Source organism: Zingiber officinale, chromosome 9A (genome assembly GCF_018446385.1).
Source record: "Zingiber officinale cultivar Zhangliang chromosome 9A, Zo_v1.1, whole genome shotgun sequence".
Taxonomy (NCBI): Eukaryota; Viridiplantae; Streptophyta; class Magnoliopsida; order Zingiberales; family Zingiberaceae; genus Zingiber; species Zingiber officinale.
Genome location: NC_056002.1, coordinates 877,942 through 903,116, shown reverse-complemented (window position 1 = coordinate 903,116; position 25,175 = coordinate 877,942). Strand labels below are relative to the sequence as shown.

Genomic DNA, 25,175 nt, shown 5'->3' with positions numbered 1-25,175 from the left:
TTTTTTTATAGGAAATATGGCCGACATAATTAATCCAAGCTTTTTTTTATGTATTTGTCTCTTTTTTATATTGACAAAATTATAGACTTGTCTTTGATTACTAGTCTTCGATTTGTCTTTAATTCTGAAAAATTTTGAGGTGGAGCTTCATCACTGTTTGAAAGTAGTCCAATCAATCTATTTTCGTATTTGACTCGATAAAAAAAATATTTTTCACTGAATTTTGCCATTCATTTGGCAATCCGAAGATTGTAATTTTTAAAACAGAAATTAATTAGAGTTCTCCATTTTTCTTTAAAGAAAAGGTCCATCAATATCGAGGTTATTACCTTTATTTTTGAAAAAAAATTGAATAATTTTAACTCGTCAAACTATTCAACCGTTTGGGAAAAAAAATTGATGAATTGAATAAATAAACATTTTCTCCTTATTTTTTACAAAAGAAAATTTCATTAAATTAGATAGTATTTATCTTTTTTTGAAAGAAAAACTATTTCAATCAATAGCCATAATCACCATACGATGTGAGGAAATTAATTTTTTAATACTTTATTTCTTTTTGAATTTAAAAAAAAATATTTTCTCACAATGTAATTAAATGACATTTACCTCCTTTCTGTTATTTTTTTTAAAAAAAAAATATTGTGGCCTATGGAACTATTTTGTCAAAAAATTTGATAAGTTATTTGATCAATATTGCTCTAATAAAATGATCGTCAGTTAATTTCATTTTAGGTTGTTGCACACTTAAATATACAATTGTGATACATTGTCGTCGCCGCGCTCCTAAAATTATGGCATTGCCTGCTCCAGCCACTAGAGGGTTAGTGAGGGAATGAGACACACAATTAAAAAATACTGAGTTCCTGGATTGTCCCGATCTATCCTTAGACTACAATAAACAAAATCCACGCATCCACGCATCGACAGTCCCGTAGATTTCTGCCGCCATTAGTCAACGTAGTCTCTGTCTTGTCGTCCTCAACCTTCACCTCAATTATTAAAATATATCCAACGATCGATTCATTCATTCATTATGGAGCGAGGGCAAAGTGGTCATGTGAACCAGAGATCACTGTCTATAAAATAACCAAGCTACTCGAGAAGAAGTTGCAGCGAAAGCGCGCAGCAGGCAGAGAGAGCTTCGTAACTCCATGGCAGAGGAGACTGGAGGAGGGAATGTTATTGATCAGCCGTACGCTAAGGATGGGTCAATGGATCTGAAGGGCAACCCTGTGCTTCGATCCAAAACAGGAGGATGGACTGCCTGTTCCTTCGTCGTAGGTAAATTAATATACAATTCTTTAATTAATCTGAACATAGATATATAATTGTAATATTAATTATTATAAGATGCGTACACGTACTGTACGTAGTGTATGAGGTCTTTGAAAGGATGGCGTATTATGGGATATCGGCCAACCTGGTGATATATTTGACGAAAAGGCTGCATCAGGGCACGGTGGAGGCCGCCAACAACGTCACCAACTGGCAGGGCACCGTGTTCTTGACGCCGGTGATCGGGGCCTACGTCGCTGACGCTTTTCTCGGAAGATTTTGGACCTTCCTCATCGCCAGCGCCGTCTATCTATCGGTATATATATACTTGTAGTTACGTTACGTTGTTCATGAAAGATAGGAATTTTTATGCAGGCATGTCGTTTAATTTAGAAAATAAAGTATTTTGTTAGCTAGTTCCTGGAGTGTCTGAGAAAAATAACTCAAAAATAACTAATTTTGAACTCGCACGATGAAACTTGCTTATCTGCCCAGCCCAATCGATCTCACTCAATTGGTTTGATTTGTCTCTCAAAACCTTTTACCCAATTGGCCGACCTATTTTGGATGCCAATCCGTTTGACTTATGAACTTGTTAGATTTGGAGAGAATTTGAAGTCACATGGTGATGGTGACCTTGTTGGATTCTTCAAAGACTTTCTGCGTGTAGACTTTTATTTTGTCTTTCCTCCACTCCTTTCTTTGTTGACTTGTCTCGCGTGCTTGTCGACTTAAATCATTGGATTTGTTAGTGTTTCTGCTCAAAACCACTTGCTCATTTGATATTTCATTGCTGAGTCATGAATTCTTCTACCTCATCTTTCAGCACAAAATACTAAAATAGTCGTCTACAAGTTAATTAGCATAAAAATACAATTAAATACATTAGTTCCTTTTTCAGATCACATCATCAAACAAATAGTTAGAAGATTTTTTTTCAGTTAAAAACTAAGAAGAAAAAAAGTCCTGAATCAGTCCAATTTAGACTAGTCATGTCCTTCCCCTCAAACACTAGATTCAGCTGATGAAGTTTCCATTTTGAGATTGCTCACAGGGCATGTGTTTGCTGACGCTAGCAGTGTCGGTCTCACCACTGAAACCCGCATACTGCAAAGAAAACTGTGAGTCAGCTTCAACACTGCAGTTGGCTGTGTTTTTCGGGGGCCTCTACATAATTGCTCTGGGAAACGGTGGAACAAAACCTAACATCTCCACCATCGGAGCCGACCAGTTCGATGAGTTCGACCCCAAGGAGAGGATGCATAAGCTCTCCTTCTTCAACTGGTGGATGTTCAGCATCTTTCTAGGCACATTGTTTGCCCAGACATTTCTGGTCTACATACAGGACAACGTGGGGTGGACAGTGGGGTACGCAATTCCAGCGCTCGGTCTCATGACCTCCATTCTCATCTTTTTGGTTGGCACGCCTTATTACAGGCACAAGGCGCCCCAGGGAAGCTCATTCACCAGGATAACAAAGGTCATAGTGGCTGCCATCAGAAAATGGAAGCTTTCTGTTCCTAATGACCCAAGGGAGCTTCATGAGTTTGATCTAGAAGTGTATGCAAAGAAGGGAAAGTTCAGGATCGACTCCACCAATTCATTAAGGTACCTCAACAAAGCTGCTTTAAAAGACGGCCGGAGTACTCCATGGTCGCTTTGTCCTGTGACGCAAGTGGAAGAAGCTAAACAGATTCTGCGACTGCTGCCCATCTTGGTCGCCATGTTCATCCCCTGCACCATGATCGCTCAGATCAACACCCTCTTCGTCAAGCAAGGAACCACAATGAATCGTCACGTCGGACCGTACTTCCAGATCCCCCCGGCAAGTCTGGGAGCATTCGTGACCATTTCCATGCTAGTGTGTGTTGTTCTTTACGACCGTTTCTTCGTCAAGGTGATGAGGCTGTGGACGAAAGATCCAAGAGGGATCACGATGCTTAAGAGAATGGGAGTTGGACTAGTGCTTCAGATCATTACAATGTCGATTGCGTCACTGGTGGAGAGAAGAAGGCTGAGCATTGCAAGAAGCCACGGACTCGATAAAACAGTTGGGGAAGTTCCGGTTACAATCTTTTTGTTACTCCCTCAGTTTGTGCTCATGGGATTAGCCGATGCCTTTTTGGTGGTTGGGAAGATAGAGTTCTTCTATGACCAAGCTCCGGAAAGCATGAAGAGCCTGGGAACTTCCTACTCCTTGACGGCCACTGGAATTGGCAACTTCCTCAGTAGCTCTCTCCTGAGACTTGTTGCGAACATAACGAGTAGCAGAGGAAAAGGATGGATCTTAAATAATCTGAATGCCTCGCATCTGGACTACTACTACGCGTTCCTCACACTTCTCAGCGTCCTCAACTTCATCTACTTCTTATTTGTGTCTAAAGTCTACTCCTACAAGTCAGAACTACGTGAGTCGATGGATATGAAAGCGGAAAAAGAAGTTGCAGTAGGTGACCAAAAAGTGGCAATGGCTGAAATGTAGTTGCTCAGGAATCAGCATCCACAATTCGAAGATAGGATCATCATATCTGTTTATTAATAATGGAGTACTATAAATTAAGTGTGATATAATTTATAATCCTAAATCAAGGTGGCATCCTTCTGTAATGTTAATGTAAATCCCTTTTTTTTTTCTTGAGTAATGCCTATTTGTGCTTATCAACGAGTCATGCCATTCAGCAATTCTAGACGATTAATTAAAACCCATTAGTAGTTTTACACAAGTTAAAATAAGCTTCATCATGCTGCTCCTGAAAGTGCTTATCAGTTCTGATTAACCCTCCTATTCCATTAGACTAACCTAAATTAGGGATAATTTTACAAGACAAAATATGATGCAGAAACCATCACCATTGCACCTCAAGAGAATCAATCCTAGGCAGAATCAATTGGATGAGCAAGAGCTGAAGAAAAGAACAGATGATCATGATGGTGCTCTTCTCTAGGAGTCAGGTTTTATCCATTCATACCGTCCTGGGAGTGGGCAGTCATTCACGGGATCAAAGTTGTACCTGGAATAAGATAAATAAATACATAATTCTATATTATGGTGACTCAAGGAAAAGGAAGTCTCAGGCAGCAAGATTATGTATTAGAGTTAGCTAAAGTCTCACAGATTATACATAACACTGGGCAAGGGTCACCAGAGAAAATATATGTTTTATAGTGATATCCTTTGAGGGCATGGTCATTGAATTAATCAATGTAACACATATGCTTCCTAAGTGAAGGGAAAAAGAAGAATATCATTGAACTACTTACTTGTCAATGAATATTTGTTGCTGAAGTTTCTCTAGCCTAACAAAAAACTCTTCTGTCTCCTGATTAGAAGGGATGTATTGCTTGACAGGATTTTGCATACCCTTCTTACTGGCAATCGAAAAGGTGGATCTTGTTGAAGAACCGGGTGTCCCAATTGTCTTCAAATTCCTTATCAAACTGCATGGTGTTGTCTCTCTGATGAGAAGTGATGAATGCAATTAGAACCGTAACAAGTTGAGAAAAATCAAACATACTTGATCACAAATAAATTTAAAATATTCGGCATAGGAAACTATGAATACATAAACAAGTCTTGAGATAACTTGAAACATGAAGCACAGTACAAATTTCATACTTTTACTGTCAGTTAAAACTTTTCTGTGTCTGTGAATGATAGCGAACATGAAAGACAAGTAAATTCAGAACTACAGAACCAATTCCCACTAAGAACAATCCAAAAAAGAACCCTTAAAGGTTACATTTGAACTCAACAAAAGGGCCCAACATAATGACATCCTTCGGATAGAGTTTACAGTGAAAGTAAATATTATTATTTGTGCAAAAAGACGTTTGTTTCAAAAATTCAAATCAATGTAAGAACAAGTGCGTGGGCATTTATTGACAAATATCTACGAAACAAGAACAGTGCATTAGTAACAGAGTAAGATAATTGAGATATGGACAAATACACACAGTTGTCCCATTGATTAGTACTCTGTCGGCAACCTGAGCTTTAAATGAGACATCTCTACGTCAACTATTTCATCCTTCCATTCACTTATTATCACTAATAGCTTTCCACCATCCCTTGAGATGGCTAATGGTCCATCCAACGAAGCAACATGGAACCAAAAATTTAATAAACCCATCACACTCACTAGTCACTGGCACCAATTTCCCAATCCTCCTGTGAAGTGATAAAAACACACACACATAAACCTATTCCAGTAAAATCTTCCAACTTACATGAGGCACTACAAATATTGAAATACATATGACGAATTTTTTTTAATCAGTGAATGAAATCAGGCAGTATTTAGCACTCCCAAACAAAGTGTAATTACCAAGGAAGAAAAAACACGACAAAGAAAGCAACAAATTTAGGGGGCTTTAAGTAATCTAGTAAGTTGTAGGACCTTCTGTTGCTAATTATATAAATATGAAAGAACTGCAAAAGAGAGATGTTGAACTTCTGTGATATGTAAAATTTGGCATTTACTAGAGAGATGAAAAACACAAGAGGGGGGGAAAAGTATGGCAATTAGAATGTTTCAAGAGCATCCGTTAAACTTTCACACAAAAAATGTGACTTTGTGACAAGCATCCAGTAACAAGGAAATAGAAGGAACAACTGCAACTCTCCAAAAGCTTAAATCTCTAACGAAAACGTTCTTGAACACTCACGCAGAACGCGCACACAGATGATAAAACGATTGAAATTTCAAACTTGGTCCCAAATAGCTCCTCACAGAAGGATTGCAAATAAACAGATATAACAACAATAAGACTTTGATGTTGTTGGTTTCTATATTCTGAAGAAGAATAAGCAGAAATCGAGTCACTTTGATGGATAATCAACTAAAGAAACTTGCGTTTTATAAACCATAAATAAGTAGCTGTAGTCTTTATCGCAAAGGGTAGATCAAAATCCCACCTTTCTCTCGATTCAGGCTCCATATTGTTCTCGGCGCACAACACCTCCGCAACTGACGAGCACCCCTTTTCTGAATTCCTGGACCTAAAGGACCCCTCCCTCCCCGAGCTCGGCGTGCCGGCGTTCAGCGGACTAATCCTAGGGTTAGCCTTTATTGTTGAGGACTCCTTGGGGGGAGTGTCCTTGGGCTTGAATGCGTGCGGAGGAGACAGGGTCTTCTCTAGACGGCGACTTCGTAGTTCGAGATAAGCAAGGGGTGAGTCCTGCGTAGCAGCGGCAGTAGAGGCGTCGGCTGCGAGGGCCCGGGCGCGGGTGCGGACGCCGATGGAGGGCTGGTAGGAGGCAAACTCCACGACCGCGACGTCGCCGCTGCGCCTGGCTTTCCTCATGTACTTGCCCATTGGTGGAAGCGAAGGAATGCAGAATGAGGAAGGTGGAAACGACTCGTCGTTGGTGGACAAAAAAGGGAAATAAAATTAATAAATAAATAAATAAAAAGGCAATGCGGAAAGGAGGGGAAGGAAGAATATATTTGGGTGCTTAACTTTTATAGAGGATTTTTTTTATTTTATTATCTATATTTTTTAAAATAAATTAATAAATAAATGAAATTAACTCTTATAGAATTATCAAACACCACTTCAAACGTTCAAATTTGATATAATACGGAAAAGATATCAAATACTTGACTTAAATTTATATTTTCTTGCACAATAATAAACCTAATTTAAATTCTTTATCAAACACATTAAAATAATCCAATTGTACCCAACAAGGTATTACTATCATTGCACCAACATAATATACTTACCTCTATCCAATTATTATTTAATTTTTTTATTAATATTTTATATTATCAATCTCAAAAAAAAAACGCAAATGGGAGGAACTACCAAATTTCATTTAAATTTAAAAATATTTCTATATTTTACAATTAACAATTTGAGCCTGATAAATTAATAGCTTTCAGAGTCATGCCTGCGTCACAGCCCGAATCTCCCTTCCATTGGAATCCGATGTTGCACTTTTACCCCTCTAAAGTATCCAAATGTTAAAACAATTATCATGCATGGGATTGGGATGGCAAGTAGTACAATGAATATACCCTGCCTGTGCATATATATCTTTCTGCAAATGAAAATTTGAAAACAAAAAAAAAAACATATATATTACATGTCGAAGGGATGGTTATTTATATTCAGATTGCAGTGACAATCAAACCAGATTTAATGGAAATGCTGATTTATAAGTTTCGTGTTCTTATACGGACACCACAATAAAAAGGATAAACAAATAGACATGAAATTAAGCTACCAGCTGCTGTGTGTGTTTCATATATCAATATTATCTTCTTCTCTCCGAGCTCTTGCTGGCCGTGACTAGGGCAGTAGAAGCAGAAGTATACAGTCGTAGTGTGTGGATAGCCCACTGTTTACGGGGGCATGCATGCAGTAGCAAATAATATTCCCATGTACTCATATCTCAATAGGGTCATGATTTTGATGGTTCGATGCCATGCTTTCCGAGTAGTTTTGGATTCACTCGCATGGAAAGAATCTTTCACTTTCCAACTGGAATTTTGGATCTATAAAAAAAAACAGAGATATCGAATTTGATACACCTGTGCAGGCAGCTTAACTCGTGGCTTGTAGTTGAAAGCCGCTTGGTCCGCCTGCGGATTTTGAACCTGAGGCTTCATTTGGGTTCCTACGTACTGCCGCTCGTCGAAGATGGTAACGGCTCTCGTTGCGGAGATTTTGCCTTTATTTTTTTTTTCTCATGCTGCTGAAGCAAAAACTAGGTGGCAATTTATCAAACAATCTAGGTGAATGTGTATAATTTGGGTTCGAGTTCGGTTCAAAAAAAAAAAGTTTAAACATATTCGAGTTCGGCTCGAATTTAATAAACTCGAATACGAATCAAATATTTTTCGAGCCGGCTCGAAAAGCTCGTGAGCCTGCTCGATTCGTTTGCACCCCTACTTCCAGTGATCGTTAGCGAAGATAAAGTTTTATCTTCGCACGGATAAAACTTGCCACGTTGGAGGTGCCTTCTAGCCTATTGAAGGCGTCTTCAAACCTTGAATAGAATTTTTCAGGAGCTATAAAAAAAATCTCTTCCAACCTCCGATAGAATTTTCCAGTGGCTACAAAAATACCCCTGGAGGTAGGAAATAACATATAATTTGAACTTCAACTCTTGTACTCTTTCCTAATCTATTTCTTGAGCTATCAACATCTGTAAGAGGCTTATCTGCCTGCAACGAAAGAGATCTTCTAGTGTCTTTCACTGCATTGGATTAACAACCATCTAAGTTGTAACCAAATTAATTCCTGGCCTTCTTACTCTTTCTTTTAAGTTGTTTAGTTCAGTTTTATTATTGTTATTTTTATTGTACTACTAATCAAATCAAAAAAACGAGAAGGGGTATTTTTTTATCGACAATTCACCCTCTCTTGCGGGGCCACCAACAACATGTAAATATGAGAGGATTAGTGAACACTACTGAGACGGTTCCAACAGGAAATTTAGACTTCCCAACTCCTAGCCTTTCAAACCTCCCGACTCCTAGCGCCTCGCCTCCTGACTCTTGAGTCTCCTAGTCTCTCAAGCCTTCTGATTCCTCAGCCTCTTGGCCTCTCGGGCCACTCAACTCCTAAACCTCCTGACCTCTCGAGCTTCTCGACTCCTATCCTCTCAGCTCTTCAGCCTCTTGGCTTCTTGAGCCTCCCGGCTCCTGAATGGGATAGGATAAAGGACCATTTCAAAAAAAAAAAAAAAGAATAATCAACACGTCAATATTGGATTATTATAGGAAAAAGGTAGTGATGTGAATAAATCTTATATTATTTAAGGAATTAAATAACGGCAGAGAAAATGTATGTTAATCTTGTTTATTTTAGGAGAAAGGAAATGATATGAATAAATCAGAAATTATTTAAGAAATTAAATAATGACAAGTACGAGAATTAAAAAGAGGGGAAAAGATTTGCCCTCTCTATAAAAAGTAGTTCTTTACAACATCCAAGGTACGTATACATATACTAAGTATACCAAAACTCTAATAGTCATCTTATTCATTCTTTAACTTGATCATCAGAGTGGTTGCACAGGGGAACCCTTGACTGTCTTTCTAACCCTCTTCTTCTTATGTATTTTTGTCCAGGCTTCCAACCACATTATCATCCTTGCTGTTATTTAGCGATTGGCAGTTAAGTTGATAGTATAACCAACTCATCGGTGAGTCACGTATCAACGTTCGCAAGAAGGATCACTACTCACCGCTTACCATCGTACCACGCCACGAGGAGCAGAAGCACATGGTTTTAGATTTGGCCTTTGATGGTTGTGACCATGGTTTGTAAAATCACAATCTTGAACATTGGATCATACAATCCTATGATCTAGAAGCACTAAATCGATCCGAGATCGATTGGGATTGAGTTTTGTGATGGACTCTGAACAAGATTTAGGATCGTTGGAATCATACAATATCGGTGGAATCTTAGGGTGTCAAAAATAAATCCGACCTGATAACCCGATCCGAGTCGACTCGAAAAAAATCAATATCGGTTTGAAAATTTTTTAGTTCGAGTCGGGTTTTGGTTGAAGAGTTTTTAGGTTGAAAATTTTCGGATCGGGTTCAAGTTGACTTGGGTTGACCTGGATTTAGGGTTTAGTAATTTTTTTAGGATTAAATTAAATTTTATTTTTAAAATTAAGATGTTTTTATGTATATTAATATCAATGTTTATATAATAATGATAGAGTATGAGATAAAAGTGAAGAATATAGTGAAAATAGTAAAAAAAAAAAAAGAAAAATCATTTTGAATCGGGTTATTCGGGTCTGGTTTAGGATTAGATTTAGGAGTTTCAGGTTATATTCGGGTTCGGATCGGGTTCAGTTTGAAATTTTTTAGAAAAGAATTACAATCCGACCCAAGCCTGATCTAGTCTGCCCGAATTGATACCCTAGTGGAATCAATATGATTTTACATTACAAATGATTCAGATGTGACACCAAAACCAAGTGTCCTTGTCTGTGTCTCGACGAACAGCGACAGCAAAGGAATGCGAGGAGGCAGCGTCAGAGGCTTGCAGAGGGGGGCAAAGAGGGTAGGTGTCAGGTAGTGGCTGGAAGCTAGCGCCGGTGACATGGATGCGTGCATGAGCGCATGGGTGAGGTCGTGAGGGTAGTAGCAACAGCGAGCGCTTAGACGAAGAGGGGAAGACATCGGCTGACAGTGGGCAACAGTGGTGGTGACATGGATACGTAAGCGCAGATGAGGCCTTAAGGGGAGCGGCAATAGCAAATGATGAGTGCAGTTGAAGGGAGAGCGCCCAACCTTGCGCGGGTGAGAGGAGAGGAGAGCGACATAGTGATTTTAGGTTTTTAATGCACTTTAAGTTTTTAATTGAAACTTTAGTTAATTAATTCATAATTTTGTTATCTTGCACCCCTTACGTCACACACCTCATGAGCACTCAATTTTGTCATTTTGAAAATTTTTTTGCTTAATATTATAACTCAATCTCTAACTTTTATCTCTAAATTTTAAAGACAAAACCTTAAATGACTTAACCGTAAGAAAAAAACAAAACAAGAAAAAAAAAAAAAAAAAGTACAATCGCACACAAGCATGCACCGTGCGTCACCAACTCATAACTTAAATAGGATAGTTTAAATTAACTTTCTCAAAACTTAATCAAATTATCCTATTAAAATATATAATTTATTTATAAAAATTAATTATGTATATTTAATATATATATATATATATATATATATATTATTGTCATTAATATTATTATTAATTTGATTTAATTTATTCTAAAGAGAATTTTAATCAAATATAAAATTAATTTAATTTTTATTGATCCATTTGATTATTCTGTTAAATACTAAATTAAATTTTAAGGATTTTTATAGCATCACATGTTTCTATGATAATTTATCTCCTTCGTATTAACCTTGGGACGAATTGACGAGGACACTGGGAGTGAACGTATTCAAATTTTTTTTTTTTTTTTACACCATGATCCGATCATACTCGTCAAATCAATCCTATGTTTGTGACATGAATGATGAGCAAATTAAATACTTAAAAACATTTTACTTCTGGCATAAGGCAGAGGCTACATGAATATTACTGGGCCGGGCTCCTGCCCATTACTAGCTAGAACCATCGTTTGAATAATGTTTTGAATTTTTAATTAGAAATTAAATTTAAAAAAAAAAAAAAAAACTGCCCGGGTTACTCCTCGTGACCAGGTGCACTCTTTTGGAAAAATGGACTACGTGCAGAACGATCAAGCAACTAATTACACATCGTTTGGAAAATTTGAAAAGTGAATTATGATTGATTACAGATGGGGAATACCTCGAGGAACAAGAGGCATGAAAAACACAACTTTACCGCTCTATGGTTAAATCTCTGTACACTTTAATTCTAATTAACAAAACATATATATATCCACACTCATCGTCATCATGCTACTGCTCGTTGTTGGTCACGACCAAGACCAACCAAAGTGGAATCCAAACACCGGTTCGCATTGATGGAGGCAAGCAGCGCCCTCTCCACATCTCTAGACACGCTTCTCTTGAGCAAGGAGACCACGTACTCCATGAAAACTCCACTGCAGGCCAAGGTAATTGGCCTCTTACCGGGTAATCCAAACTCCTCAGCTGAAACCTTGAGGAGCTCTTGGAAAATACAGCTGGTGAGGAATGCCAATGGCACCACGAATCTTGTATCATCCATACTGTACACCACAAAATGGCCCTTTTCAGCAACCCCTGCGTTACCCTCATATGAACTCGGCCGACTATTAGATCTCATCAAGGGGATCCCTTTCTTTGCCTTCTCAACAAGCCTCTTGGGACTCAACATGATTTAAAAATTGAAGTTTGAAAAAGCTAAGAATGAGCTAGAGATGCTGAAACCGATGAGAATGTGCTTGGAATGAACAAAGAACTGATCTACTTAAATAGAAGAAGAGGGAACTCATCATTCGGTACTTTCTTTTAAAAGGGAACAAGCCATGTGATCGAGATTGCAAGAGGGAGTATATCTGACAGCTATTTGGTTCAGATTTAGCTTAGGCAGTTCCTTAGCGAGTTGGATAATATTTTGTGTTTAGCAGTATGACAGCACCTTTGTTTGTAGGTGATCCAAAGACATGTAGGCTCCATTGCCTTAGTCTCATAAACTCCTGGTCCAACTCATTGAAATGGCTATACTACTTGTGACCACTAGCTGTAGTTTTCAGAAATGATTTCAGATTATGGCATCAGTTGATGAGGACTCTAAATTTGAAGTTGCTTTAAGATTTTGATAATGATAATAGAACTACCATGCTACATGATTTTAATTCTATCTCCATTATATTTACCAAACTGCTGATTTTTGTTTGATATCAAGTTGCAAAACTGATAAAGAAGAGACATGAAACATGTCAGCAGAACATTTTCCAACCTTCTCCTTTTCAGTCACATTCCACTGAACCTGTTTTTCTTCTTATCTAGCTTTTTATCTGTTTACAGTATCTTTTGAAGCTGTGTATCTTGACATCAGCACATTGTAGGTCCATTCCTATATAGCGTCCTTGTCAATATTAGGCAAAACTCTCTTCTCATATCTGATGAGAAATCTATTGTTTTTGATCTATTCAATGAATGTAATGGAGCCTACATACCTACAGACCACCTGCAATGCAAGGAAAAGAAGAACCACCACTTGCATGGAGGAACATGGCTTTGCTCCCCGTTGAAAGATACCCTGCTCTGCCATATAAATAAACAGTGGATTCACAGTCGGTGATTTCCAAGCACATCTAAAATTTCAGCATTAATTTCCATTTTGAAGAAAGTTGATACGGGATATAGTGGAGGACTCAGTGCTAAGGCGAAGACGACTATGGTCAAGATACGACTGTTAAAAGTTAGGGGAAAGGGTAATCAGGGTTAAAGACTATGCATTTAGATAGTCCACTCTTTTATGTCCGGTTGGATTTATAACGGTAGGATCCTAGGACTTAGTCCCTTTATTTTTTTTCGAAAAAGACTCTCAATCTAATTCCGTTTAGCTTTACACCGATTAGATCAAGGCTCATTCCCCTCACTTTTCATGGACAAGACTCTCATTTTAATCCCACCTGACTTTACGTCGATCGAATTCCTAGGGCTCAGTCCCCTCACTTCTCCTAAGCATCATCCCAGCCTTACTCTTAATCGACCTTTTAGCCGGTCGGATCCTAGGGGAACAACGTTGTCAAGGAATCACAACAACTTATAAGAGGATAATGACTATTTGTTAGAGAATATTCTAATACTCTACCACATATAAATCATGAAACCTTCCTTTACCCAATAGAAGCCCGTCGTACATTTTCTTTCACCCAACCCCCTGACATTCGATATTTTTTGATGTCTTATGATTGCGGAGGTTACAAAGGGTAATATAAAAAGAGAGGTCATATCCGTTGACCAGGTACGTGCTAGAGAATAATCTTACTATGCGCACATATTTACGGCTCTTCATCTTTTTCCACTCAGCCTCTCTTCTGACTTGAGCATCAGAGGGTTTGCACCAGGGACCTCTTCCCTGGTTCTCGCTCTAACGCTTCTAAGTGCTTAATCTATCTAGCTAGTGTTTGTAGGGACGTCAGTACCATCAGCGATCCTCTCCCCCGGCTCTAGATTCCTTTCTTCGTCAACGTTTTTACCATCGTCACCGATATCTCCATTCGACTCAGCTTTCTGAATCAAAAGTAAACCAATCATGTCATTTATTACGTTTCGTTTTTCAAACTTAGTCTTTTCAGTTACATTTAGTAGGATGTAATCCACCTTGTAATATAATCAAGATTACATTACAAAATTGATTACTTTATTTGGTATAATTTCAAAATTGTAATGTAATGTAATATGGATTACAAAAGGTAATGAAGTTTTGTAATCTGGATTACAAAGTAAATACCATATAATCTTGATACGGTGCATATTTGGTGGGGTCGATAAGATGATGTGGCTTGAAGTCAGGCCAGCGTGGTTGGTCAATAGTCCAGCTAACGGGAAGGTCAAGAAGGTCAAAGGTCAAGCTAGCGTGGCTGGTCAACAGTCAAAGCTGACAAGGAAGGCAAGAAGGTCAAAGGTTAAGCCAACGTGGACGGTCAATAGCCCAGCTAACGAGGAGGACAAGAAGGTCAGAAGGAGCTCAGCCCTGATAGTGAGTAGTAAAAGAGTTTAGGGGCCACAAATAGCTACAGAAGGAGACTACTGGCAGGTCTGCTTTCAGACCCAGCGTGCAGGTCGGGATGTTCATGACATGGATAACAGCAAACACATATGGGTAAGCGGACAGACCCAGCGTGCAGGTCGGGACGTTCATGCCATGGATAACAGCACATATATGGGTCGACGGACAGACCCAGCGTGCAGGTCGGGACGTTCATGTCATGGATAACAGCACACATATGGGTCGGCGGACAGACTCAGCGTGCAGGTCGGGCCGTTCATGCCATGGATAACAGCAAACACATATGGGTCGGCGGACAGACCCAGCGTGCAGGTCGGGACGTTCATACCATAGATAACAGCAAACACATGTGGGTCGGCGGACAGACACAGCGTGCAGGTCGAAACATACATGCCTAGGATAGCAATAAACAAATGCAGGTCGGGTATTAGACCTAGAGTGCAGGTCGGGATATATAGGCTTCGAATGACGCAGAGGAAGGTGGGTCAGGAGACCAGACACTACATGACAAATAGGCCTGCAGGGAATCGTAACCACCAGTCAAAAAACAATCATCACATGTCAGGGAATATTCTAACGGTGGGAGGCTCATACTCCTCTTGGTTCCTCCGCCAGCCTATAAGAGAAAGCCACGTGTCGACCACTGCCAGACAAAGCCTGACACCCGACATTCCCTGACATTCACCAGGTTCCAGAAGCCTCAGTTGCAATATAAAAAGGGAGGCTTTGTCCCTTACGCAGGTACGCTCACTCGTCATTTCTTACCAGTCTTTTACTTTTCATGCTTTCTCTGTGATTTCTGGGGAAAAAGTACCTGACTTGAACGTCGGAGGGCCTGACCCGGGGACTTTTTCCCTGGTTTCTGGTCTCTAACGACCGGGTGACTCGTCTGAGTGTGTGCAGAGCAATAACGTCATCATCCTGGTCCTTTCCTTCTGTACGATTGCCCGTGTGCACCTGTCCAAGGGGTACCCCGCTGATTCAGCATCGATCGCGACGACTCTTCGTCAACTTTTAGCACAACAAGGCCCGCCTCCATCTGACTCAGCTTCCGGACAGGATCAAATCCGATTATATTATGAAGTCGCCGTTTAACTAAAATTTAAATGTCAAATATACCCCTAGTTCATTTTCGACATCAACCCATCATTGATGGTCCCTTCCGCCGCAGTCGGTTGCCTGCCGTTGCTTGTCGACCGCTGCCGACCACCTCCAGGCACTACCATCGGTCACGATCGTCATCCACCGCCTCAGGTAGAGGTACGACGACAACCTCTTATAAAGGTTACAGCTATTTTTAATATTTTATAATAATATAAATTATATTTTTTATAAAAAATATTGGACATCAATTTAATACTAAAGGTAGCCTCGTGTTTTCTTTGTCATTCCTCATTTCCTCACTAGCTCGATAATGCATCATTTTTTTAATATTTTTTTGGTATAGTGAGATAAAAAATATATTATAATGTTTTTATAAAAAAAACATAATTAATTTTATCAAATAGTTTAATTCACTTAAAATATAGATTAAAAAATATGTAGTTTTAAAGTAAATTATAAATTATATTTTAATCTGAAGATAAGTTTAAATCAAAATTTGTATGCAGCCGAAAGGGATTGCAGATAAAAGACCTGGAAAACATGGAAAGGGAGCACGTACTTGACAGCGAAAAATGAGTTACTTGGAAATGAGTTACTTGGTTGGGGAGAAAGTCATTTTTCCTAAAACATTTCTATGTTCTACTGATTAATATATTTTTTTGGTTGGCTATGATTTTTCACAGCATAAAATATTAAGAAAATAAAAAGAAAATGTCTCATATTTTGAAACAAAAGTATCCTAAATAAACCCTTTTTTTTTCCCTTTTCTAGAATTTCAGGGTATATTTTCGCTGTGCTCTCTCTGCAAGGCTACAGCCAAGGTTGTACTTGTACGCCTCTTAAATATCAAGATATGCTACATAACAATCAATTAAAAGAAACAAAAATAAGACAAATCTTCTTAATCAGAAGAAAATTTTCGTTACTCTACATGTTGTGTCACTACAAACGATATACAAAGTTGTCTGGAGAAGAAGAAGTAGAAGAAGAAGACTTCGTGATCTCTATGTGAATGCTACTAACTGCTGTTGATCTTTTCCTGCATGGCTCAACAGAGAAGCTGATGAGCATCGCTTTGCGTCAAGGGAGGCAAGCAAGGCTCTCTCCACTTCTCCAGATACACGCCTCTGAAACAAGGCAAGAATGTACTCCATAAAATTTGCATTGCATGCCAATCTAATCGGCCCGTCTCCAGGCAATCCAAACTCCTCTTCCGATACTTTGAGCAGCTCCTGAAGTACTGGGCTCTTGAGGAATGCCAAAGGCAGCATGAACCTCACATCCTCCACAGTGTACACCACGAAGTGCCCCTTCTCAGCAACCACTCTACTACTGCTATTGGATCTCATCATTAATGCCAAGGGGATCCCTTTCTTTGCCTTGTCAACGAGTCTCTTGGGGCTCAACATTGTTATAAAACTATAGAACAGAACCAAAAAGCTTTACTGATCTCAAGAATGACGAAGCTTTGCTTGTGCCTGAACTACCAACGCAATCCTCTATACTTATACTCAGTCTCGGTACCTCATAACGCATATGCAGCTTTCAATGTGCCATACTGGAAAGGAAGCAAAGCCATGTGTTGCAACTTGCAAGAGGAAAGAGTAGCGGCCATATTAGATATGACTTGGTGGACGGCTTGTCTGTCTTTGCAGACAGGTTCTTCCTTTCCTTCCGGGTGATATGAGACATGTAGGCTCCAAAGTCTTGGCTTCTTCTCGAGCATATTGCGGAACTAATTGAACAAACCAAACTAAATCTCTCAAATGAGTACTTACACTGTGCTTAATTATTTTCTCCCCTCTTAAGTTATGAATCCTGTATTTAATTATCTCTTGTTTTCAGTTACTGAATCTAATTAATGAGTTTAATCTAAATCATTGTCCTTATGATCCCCGACTGATATCTACAATGATAAGAACAATAAATGTACCCGACGAACTGAGGACCACAGCCTTCCATGTCAAAGCAAGGCCATGTGCTTCCATTAATTAGCAAGATTTCTTTTGTTCCACAAGCGCATATGATGGCTAATGATATACAGGTCACTAAATTGTTGCAAGTGCTACGGATGCACCAGTTTCTTTTTTTCCTCGTCATTGACGAAGGACATTAGCAATGATGAAATGATATGGGTAGATATATCTTGCCTGTTGGGTCAAGGACAAGTTGATTGAAGAAATTAAAACTGTAGGCCTGTGTGAAGCTGCAATCGGTCATTGGCGGAAGAGCACATGTCTTCTGATCTCTTGCAAGTAAAGGAGGCACCGCAAAGCCAGCTGCATGAAAGAGCATGGCTTTGCTCCTCCTGAAAGCAACATCTCTCACGGTGGCTCGTTAGTAGGTTCCATTGATATGTGGCTTGTTCTAGGACCAATCCCAAGCCCGAGCCAAGATGTGTTTGATCTTAAACCTTGCACATACTCAGCCCAGATTTAACGTCACATGGTAAAGCTTAATCTAGGTCATGCTGGGGTCGACACAGATTGAGTTGAGTTGTTCAAGGGCTAGGACGATCGAAGCTATCTCAACCCAAGCGCAACTCGACTTGGGTCATGTCTGAGTGTCTAACTAAATATATATGAATCAATTAAGTTGGGTTTCTGTCGTTCTTATTCCATATTTCAAATCATTGGTATCGGTACATATGACTTAAAAGATAAATATAACTTGAATCATATTGAAATAGGCATGGATAGAGGTAGATTATCTTGAAATCAGTAATCAACTACTAGTTCAGAGACACCGCCACTCAGCTCCGCCCATGGAACCTCCACCATCATCTTCCCATCCTCCACATAATACTTAAACCCAACCAACACTCCATTCAAGCAGCATCCTCTTGGCTTCCTACTGGAATACACCAACAGATCGCCTCCCCCTTTCACCTTCACCTTCACCTTCACTGCAACCGCATCCGCATCCACTTCCACCTCCAGCAAAGTGCCACCGCAATTGAACATGTTCACCAGCCCAATGGCAGCGAACTCCACATCAGTCCCAACCTTCTTCACCGGCGCAAAGCTGAAAAGCTCAAAGGAGGAAGGTTGGAGGGTGAAGCAGATCACGTCGGAGTTTAGAGCCATGAGGATCAGTTTCTTCGCCTTGTGCTGATACACTGCGTACTCCTCTGCTTCACCCAGTTCAGTGCAGGCCTCCACTTGATCCCATTCCACGTCCGCCACATGAACGGTTCCTGTAATTGGCTTATAGCAACGAGAGTAGCCTTTCACCCTCTTCTCCTCGGGGTTCCATCCACAGCCTTGGCAATTGAAAGCTCCGATCACGCCACCAAACTACATCAGCACGATTAATTTATATCATTCTCGGTTCAAATCTCGAAGATGACATGTAATTTGGTTACCTTGTTGAGGTTCCAAATCTTGAGGGCGGTCTTTTCGTCGAACAGGGGATTGGCAAACAAGCAGTCCCTGGTCGGCAAAGCGTAGTGCACGCATTTGGGTATGGTTCCATCGTTGAATACGAGCTTTCTGATGAGATCGAAATCATGAGAACCGACGGCGTCGCTGACGTAGACTGGTCCGCCGCAGATGGCGCGCGCCGCCGCGTGGAACTCGCCGCAGGCGTGGTCGGACTGGAACATGTCCCAGTCGGGCTGCATGAACTGACCCATCCACAGGCTGTTGAAGGAGTTGTTGATCATGTGCGCGCCTTGCAGCCAGTAAACGCCCATGGGATCTCCGTTAGGATCCTCGAACCAGAAATCATCACCTGGAACAGAGATTTCTGGATTAGAAAAGAAATTTCAACGATAGAACTAATTCAAAGTTAGTTCTCACCCGTTCTTCCCATGTTGACTTGCCAAGTTCCGAGGAAGAAAAAGTCATTGCACTGCTGCATACTCGAGATGATCCCCGTTCCATTGAAGTTCTTCGATATCGACTTCGACAAGCCATCGTAGTACGCTTTAGCGAGCTCAACCCTGCCTCCGTATTCTTCGCTCACGTACTCCAGAGTCTGCAACAGCATGAATTCAATAGCAATAACACGGTTAGTTTGTAGGAGCATTAAATCGAAACAAGTAGCAAGCAATCAGAGGAGCGACTTACATGGATGACATCCACTTTGACGCCGGTGACTCCGGCGCCGGCGAGGTACGAGTGCATGGAGTCGTAAAGCTCGCCAGCTTGCGCCGGATTGACGAGGCCGATGCCGCCCTCGAGGATCTTGTCGACGGCAAGGTCACCCATGGTTCCCGCTAAGCCAGGGGAGAGCTTACCCGGCACTAACTTCGCGTCCAGATGGGTGCTTCCGGGTCGCACTCCGCCCCAGGCTCCGCAGAGCGCTTGCCACACGTAGACATCTTCGAGTCCCTTGAACTTTGCCTTCAAATCCTTAATCAAACCTCCCAACCCACCCATCTCGCCCAAGTCCCCTGGCTGATCCTCTAAAAGTTTGCTTGTCTGCTCGAGCATTTCGCCGATTTCTCTTTTCAATTCGAGTTCTTTAACTTCGTTGCTGGTTATCGTTGCCTCTTTGAGCTCCTTCGCCTTGGAAAAGACCTTCTTTGGTATATACTTATCGTACGATAAAGTTTCGGAGCCAAGGAGGCTGCCTCCCTTGTACTTGCGAAACTCCTCTCCCTCGTCGAACCTGTAGAGCCTGGCGGTCATCTGCTCTCCGCAGAAGACCAGATTTTTGGTGTCCTGGTTCGGGTTTTCGCAATCCAAGTTGATGCTCTGCCACCCGTCGTCGATCAGGAGGAACCGCAGCGGAATCCCGCTGTCGGCGAAGTCCTTGACGCCGTGCCACACCCCGATCGGCTCCACCGTCAAGTAGAAAGCGTCCCAGGTGCACCAACCGAACTTGTCGACGATGGGCGGGAGCGGCTTCTCCTCCCTCAGCCGGAACGTGCCGAGGTGAACCCTAGCAGCGGCGTAGGCTTCCCGCATCAAGGTGAAGGGGTTGTTGCCGACATGGACGTACGCCAGAGCTTTGAAGGAGTCGGTTCGCACTCGGGAAGAGCCGCTCTCCCCGTAGAGCATGACGTGGTCGCTGTCGCCGGGAAAGATGGCGGACCGGAAGCTACCCTCGAGCAAGGGGAGGAGGAGGACGTAGGCGCCCACCTCGGGGACCTCGAAGAGCACCCATTGAGTCTCCATTTGCAGGTCCGAACCGCGGCTCCCGACCCACATGGTGGACCACCACGTCTTGAACCGGAAGATGCTGAGAAACCTCCGGCCAGAGAACCTCCCCAGAGAGTTCGCCGGACGGTTGGAAGACGTCGGCAAGGAAAAACCGAGGAACCCGCCCTTGTGGGATCGAGACAGGACTTCCTTGACCAGCGACGGCGGCGCGTTAGAAGCATGGATCGTTGCGTTAAAGCTCGTAAACGTGACATTTTCCGGGACCTCAGAGAGCAATTTGACGCCATTAACGGTGAGATTTCCATCGCTGAGTGAGAAGAGATCGGTGAGGTCATCAAAGAGAGTCTTGTCGCAGACGAGTTCACAGGGTTCATTGGGCGGCGCCATTGACTGCAAAACGAACAGGGGAAGCAGTTGCAGAGTTAAAAACAAAAAAAAAAAATAGAAGATTGAATTCAATGAAGGAACAATCAAACAACTTCGTTGAAGCGTTGAGAAATAAATTAACCGGACGAAATAAAGCTCCAATTCAGACCTCAACAAAGAAGAAGATTGAGAACACTTGCAGAAATCAGCAAAAACAGATATTGAGGAAGAGATGAAGAAATTAACCATCACGAGGTGGTGTATATATAGCCAACAGATACGAAGGTGATTAGGAAATATTTCGTCCTCCGATTTTGCAGAGATTTGATCGTTGGAAATTAAGGAAACATTTATTTATTTTTCTTCTTTTCCATCAATGAATTGCCTACTTTCCAGGTATGGATTCTTCAAGAGAAGGTCAATTTTTTATTAAAATACTAGTAAAAGTGCCACGCCGGGAATCACACAGGACGAACAACACCCGAATCTATGTTTTGCTGTCTTGATGTTAAATTTTCAGAAGGGATTTAGTCAGCCGACCACAGAAAGGTGATTTCAACCGCAGTTCTGGATGATGATCCTGATATTTTATTTTGTTTTATTTTCTAAATTCAATGAAAAAATGGATAATGATAGTGTTTTCTACATGATGATTATTATTATTATTAATAAATACTTTAATTCGAGCAGGAATTTTGGCCCTTGTAGTTCACTAAAATTACACCCAATGTGAAAAAGGGGAAAACTAGGGTTCAAGACAAAAATTATATTTGGCTCAAATATATATTTTCTAGTTACCATAATATTATTATTTTCTGAATGGATTTTCTTCCTAATACAATAATTACTATATATGATTTAATTCTTCCAATTTAATTTGTTTCCTTTCGAAGAAAATTATCAAGTCAAATACTTGAATTATTTATAGTCAATTAAAATAAAAAGTAAATTTTGGAGGTGCAGATTGGCGAGAGCTAAATAATTAATCTTACGAAATATTAATTTCAAATCATGCGACAAGAAGAACCTGGAAGTGGATTAATTAATTTCCCATGAACAAGAGTCATTAAAAAAAGGACAATGCTAAATTATTATAATTTGATCGGTCAAAATATACTTTATAAATTATAATTAAAAATATTTTAATAATATAATCTTTATATATTAGTAAAGATATTTTAATAATATTATCTTTATATATTAATTACATATATTATAACTTAATTCTGATGGATTCAATTCTGAAAAAATAGTCACTTTTTATACATAATCCTAGAATTCTTGAGAAAAGAGGAAGCAATTTGCATCCTCGAGAAGGGCATTGAAGTGGAGTTGTTGTAATGCATAGTATTCATGAGATCATTGAAGCTACTTTTTCAACTCTGCTCTTCCAGGAGGACAAGTGGACTTTGGTGTAAAACGTGGAGCAGTTCTTTTGGGGTGTTGTATGTGGGCTACGTGTATAATATATTCAAGATTACGAGTCTTTTATATGAATTTTTGCTTAAAATTCATAAGATCGATAACTGGATGAAAACTGTGCCATGCAAAGGAGGATGGAGATAGAGAGTCAATGTCTGTCGGCAATTCAATAGAAATAAAAATGAGAAATTAATTAAGACGCTTCAATGAGTATGTAATTATATTTAGATTTGGTTTGAAAGTTTATGACGACGCCTCGAGAAACTTCCAGGTATAATTTTAGTTTCGACGCTTCGTGACAAATCCTTTAGCGATTTGAGTTTCTGTGCGGCCTCCGTATTAGAGCATCCAATGTAATTTTTTTAACAGATTTATAAAGTTGATAAAGTTAAACAAAAACATTCTAATGAGTGGAGACATAAACTTTAAAGTTTTTATTTTAAGAACAGGTTTGATATTTCAAATCTATTTTTTTCTTTTGAAGATGGAATCATTAATCATTAAAAAATTAATATTGCATGTTTGATTTTTTAAAAACCATCAAATATTTTATTTAATAGTTAAATTATACACTTTTCTTTTAAAAATAAATATATTTGGTAAGTTAAAAAAAATACAAATGATTATAATTAAATTAAAATTCATAAGTTAATTAAATATTAAATAAAAATTACAAATAAATTAATTTAAAGATGAGAATTAAATAAAATATTAAGTAAAAATTATATAGAGATATTAAATGAAAAAATAAAAATAAAGATGTATGATTTGTAATGTAGGACCACAAATTAAGTAACTCTGATGATGAGAATCTCCGATCCAAATTTTGTGAAAGATTTGTAAAATTGAAAAAATCTAATTAAAAAGAGATTTTATGATTGTGTAAGTGAAGTTCGGGATTTTTAATTTAAAAATATATTTGAGTTTTTAAATCTATTTTTTTCTCTTGAAAGTGATTATTTCTAAATAATTAAAAATAAATTATTTGGTGTAATATTTAATTATAATATTTTTATTTCATAAATAGTTAATAATAATTGATTCTGTCCGAAAGCTGAATCAACGGACGCTGGGCACGTGGCGCTCTCCGAGTCGCTGATGTAGATCTCCGACCGGTCGTACGAACTTCCGACGAACCTGCACAGAAGTCGGGCCGGGAAGGAGTTCCCGGCGGCGACCCTCCGACGCTCAAGTCAGGCAAGCTAACAGTGAAGAAGTGGCACCAAAAATTGTAGAACGCGTACCTCCGGCGAAGTATAAGGCTCCTTATATAGAGCGGTGAAAGTGCTCACGCACACCTACCGAGGCAAATACGTGTCCTTAGCCCATACCTCGGTATGTGTTTGTCAGAAAGCTTACCTGACACCATACTGCTACAGTACAGGCACGTCTTCGATGGGACAGCAGAACACCGTGCCGCCAGATTTGGAGTATGGCCTAGTCATAGGACTTGACAGCTGTCATAAGATGTTCCTTGTCCTTCTCAATTTCTCTCCATGGTGGGGCGTCCGGCCGACCGGCACTCATCTCCCGTGCGGCCGACCGGCACTCATCTCCCGTCCGGCCGGCCGGCACTCACATCACGTTCGGCCCTCCATATGCATCGGTATGCTGGGGAGATCCTCAGTAAGGTGCTATGTGGGGACTGCTAGCAGTATGTTACCTTATGTCTACGGCCGAGCATGACTTCCGCTCGGCCCTTCGTTACTGTGCAATCGAGCGCCGGAACCCCGACCCCTGTCTGGGCGCCTTTTGCCATTGGTTATTCACCGGTCGACCGGCCGGGAGGTCGGCCCATCCTTTTCCGGTCGGCCGACCGGTCCGCCCTTCTCCGGTCGGCTACCTGGCCCTTTGACTTCCACGTGGCGTTGACCCCTCAAAATGGGGGTCCCCTGTTCTAATCGCTGGATCACTTGCCTCCCCCTCAAGTCTAGTCGAAGGAGGTGAAGTCCGACTGACTGGACTGCCGATCAGATTGAGTAACGGCCGCTGCATTAGTCCGCTCGGCCAGGCTTAGGGATGCACATCCGTTCGGCGGTGTCTTGCCCGTGCCTTGTATTCCCTTGGAATCCATGCCGAATCCTCTCCCCTACTGCCAATCACGTGCGCTGCGCGCGGTAAGGGGCGCTCATTAAATGCGACCCGTGTTCTGCTGACACGTGGCGATCTCGCTTCTGTCAACGTATGGTGGTGGCGTTACGTCCGATGGGACAGCCGCCGTTTAAAATGAGCGGTTGGATGATCGCCTCGTTCTTCACAACCTGAATCGGACGGCTGAGGCCGTTCGAGGCTAACGCTATAAATCTCGCGACCTCTTCTCTCCGTCGCATTCTTGCTTCGTCGACCTGCGACTTCCCGCTGTTCTTTCTGCTCCGGCGACCGCTTGTCTCAACTCCCCGACGACCCCGAGGCCCCTTTCGATCATCCCTTTTGCTCATAAGCCTTCCTTTTCCTCGTTCCTGTTAGAGTGTATACTAAAAGCCTAGCTTTTGGTATAAACATTTATCTAGAAATAAGAATCACATTGGTCAAATGTCTACATTTGTGATAAATGTAGTTGTTCAATTAATTTATATTGTACATAACATGGTGTGTGGTGTCACACACAGAGGATCATGTTATCAGTACCTTATAAATTATAAACAGTAGCTCACGACCAAGATGGCAAGGAACAAACCATTTGAAGGTCGTAGTGTAATTAGGTATTAGTTTATCTTAA

The 25,175-nt window shown here is 40.6% G+C and overlaps 5 protein-coding genes across 6 annotated transcripts; 1 reads left to right on the top strand and 4 right to left on the bottom strand.

Moving 5' to 3' along the window:
* The first annotated feature begins 1,111 nt into the window (after nucleotides 1-1,111).
* Nucleotides 1,112-3,885, top strand: LOC122020794 (protein NRT1/ PTR FAMILY 5.2-like). Of its 2 annotated transcripts, XM_042578815.1 has the most exons (3): nucleotides 1,112-1,284; nucleotides 1,377-1,594; nucleotides 2,333-3,885. In XM_042578815.1, exons 1-3 carry the CDS (start codon nucleotides 1,155-1,157, stop codon nucleotides 3,758-3,760), a joined length of 1,776 nt encoding a protein of 591 aa, XP_042434749.1. In that variant the 5' UTR covers nucleotides 1,112-1,154; the 3' UTR covers nucleotides 3,761-3,885. The 2 variants fall into 2 exon arrangements, with proteins under 2 accessions (XP_042434749.1, XP_042434750.1); XM_042578816.1 differs by lacking the exon at nucleotides 1,112-1,284 and having other exon boundaries at nucleotides 1,455-1,594; nucleotides 2,322-3,885.
* Nucleotides 3,886-3,952: 67 nt separating this feature from the next.
* LOC122020795 (cyclin-dependent kinase inhibitor 4-like) lies at nucleotides 3,953-6,695 on the bottom strand. The gene is made up of 3 exons (XM_042578817.1): nucleotides 6,194-6,695; nucleotides 4,540-4,734; nucleotides 3,953-4,289 (listed from the first exon to the last, which is right to left on the bottom strand). Exons 1-3 carry the CDS (start codon nucleotides 6,592-6,594, stop codon nucleotides 4,220-4,222), a joined length of 666 nt encoding a protein of 221 aa, XP_042434751.1. The 5' UTR covers nucleotides 6,595-6,695; the 3' UTR covers nucleotides 3,953-4,219.
* A 4,878-nt stretch (nucleotides 6,696-11,573) lies between these two features.
* Nucleotides 11,574-12,163, bottom strand: LOC122021585 (auxin-responsive protein SAUR64-like). The gene has a single exon (XM_042579709.1). The coding sequence runs from the start codon at nucleotides 12,087-12,089 to the stop codon at nucleotides 11,685-11,687; it is 405 nt and encodes a 134-aa protein (XP_042435643.1). The 5' UTR covers nucleotides 12,090-12,163; the 3' UTR covers nucleotides 11,574-11,684.
* A 4,326-nt stretch (nucleotides 12,164-16,489) lies between these two features.
* LOC122021684 (auxin-responsive protein SAUR64-like) lies at nucleotides 16,490-17,270 on the bottom strand. The gene has a single exon (XM_042579832.1). The coding sequence runs from the start codon at nucleotides 16,967-16,969 to the stop codon at nucleotides 16,565-16,567; it is 405 nt and encodes a 134-aa protein (XP_042435766.1). The 5' UTR covers nucleotides 16,970-17,270; the 3' UTR covers nucleotides 16,490-16,564.
* Nucleotides 17,271-18,238: 968 nt separating this feature from the next.
* LOC122021743 (stachyose synthase-like) lies at nucleotides 18,239-21,330 on the bottom strand. The gene is made up of 5 exons (XM_042579898.1): nucleotides 21,204-21,330; nucleotides 19,631-21,058; nucleotides 19,361-19,538; nucleotides 18,925-19,292; nucleotides 18,239-18,856 (listed from the first exon to the last, which is right to left on the bottom strand). The coding sequence occupies exons 2-5, from the start codon at nucleotides 21,053-21,055 to the stop codon at nucleotides 18,278-18,280; spliced, it is 2,550 nt and encodes an 849-aa protein (XP_042435832.1). The 5' UTR covers nucleotides 21,056-21,058; nucleotides 21,204-21,330; the 3' UTR covers nucleotides 18,239-18,277.
* Between the last annotated feature and the right edge of the window lie 3,845 nt (nucleotides 21,331-25,175).

What these genes read in the sequence shown, in the direction of transcription:
- LOC122021684 (XM_042579832.1), bottom strand. Translation starts at nt 16,969, where the DNA reads ATGTTGAGCCCCAAGAGACTCGTTGACAAGGCAAAGAAAGGGATCCCC.
- LOC122020794 (XM_042578815.1), top strand. Translation starts at nt 1,155, where the DNA reads ATGGCAGAGGAGACTGGAGGAGGGAATGTTATTGATCAGCCGTACGCT. An exon ending in TGCCTGTTCCTTCGTCGTAG is followed by an intron (nt 1,285 to 1,376) that starts GTAAATTAATAT and finishes TACTGTACGTAG; the next exon opens with TGTATGAGGTCTTTGAAAGG. An exon ending in CCAGCGCCGTCTATCTATCG is followed by an intron (nt 1,595 to 2,332) that starts GTATATATATAC and finishes GATTGCTCACAG; the next exon opens with GGCATGTGTTTGCTGACGCT.
- LOC122021585 (XM_042579709.1), bottom strand. Translation starts at nt 12,089, where the DNA reads ATGTTGAGTCCCAAGAGGCTTGTTGAGAAGGCAAAGAAAGGGATCCCC.
- LOC122021743 (XM_042579898.1), bottom strand. Translation starts at nt 21,055, where the DNA reads ATGGCGCCGCCCAATGAACCCTGTGAACTCGTCTGCGACAAGACTCTC. An exon ending in AGTCAACATGGGAAGAACGG is followed by an intron (nt 19,293 to 19,360) that starts GTGAGAACTAAC and finishes TCTCTGTTCCAG; the next exon opens with GTGATGATTTCTGGTTCGAG. An exon ending in AGATTTGGAACCTCAACAAG is followed by an intron (nt 18,857 to 18,924) that starts GTAACCAAATTA and finishes GTGCTGATGTAG; the next exon opens with TTTGGTGGCGTGATCGGAGC.
- LOC122020795 (XM_042578817.1), bottom strand. Translation starts at nt 6,594, where the DNA reads ATGGGCAAGTACATGAGGAAAGCCAGGCGCAGCGGCGACGTCGCGGTC. An exon ending in GAGCCTGAATCGAGAGAAAG is followed by an intron (nt 4,735 to 6,193) that starts GTGGGATTTTGA and finishes ACTTCTCATCAG; the next exon opens with AGAGACAACACCATGCAGTT. An exon ending in CAACAAATATTCATTGACAA is followed by an intron (nt 4,290 to 4,539) that starts GTAAGTAGTTCA and finishes ATCTTATTCCAG; the next exon opens with GTACAACTTTGATCCCGTGA.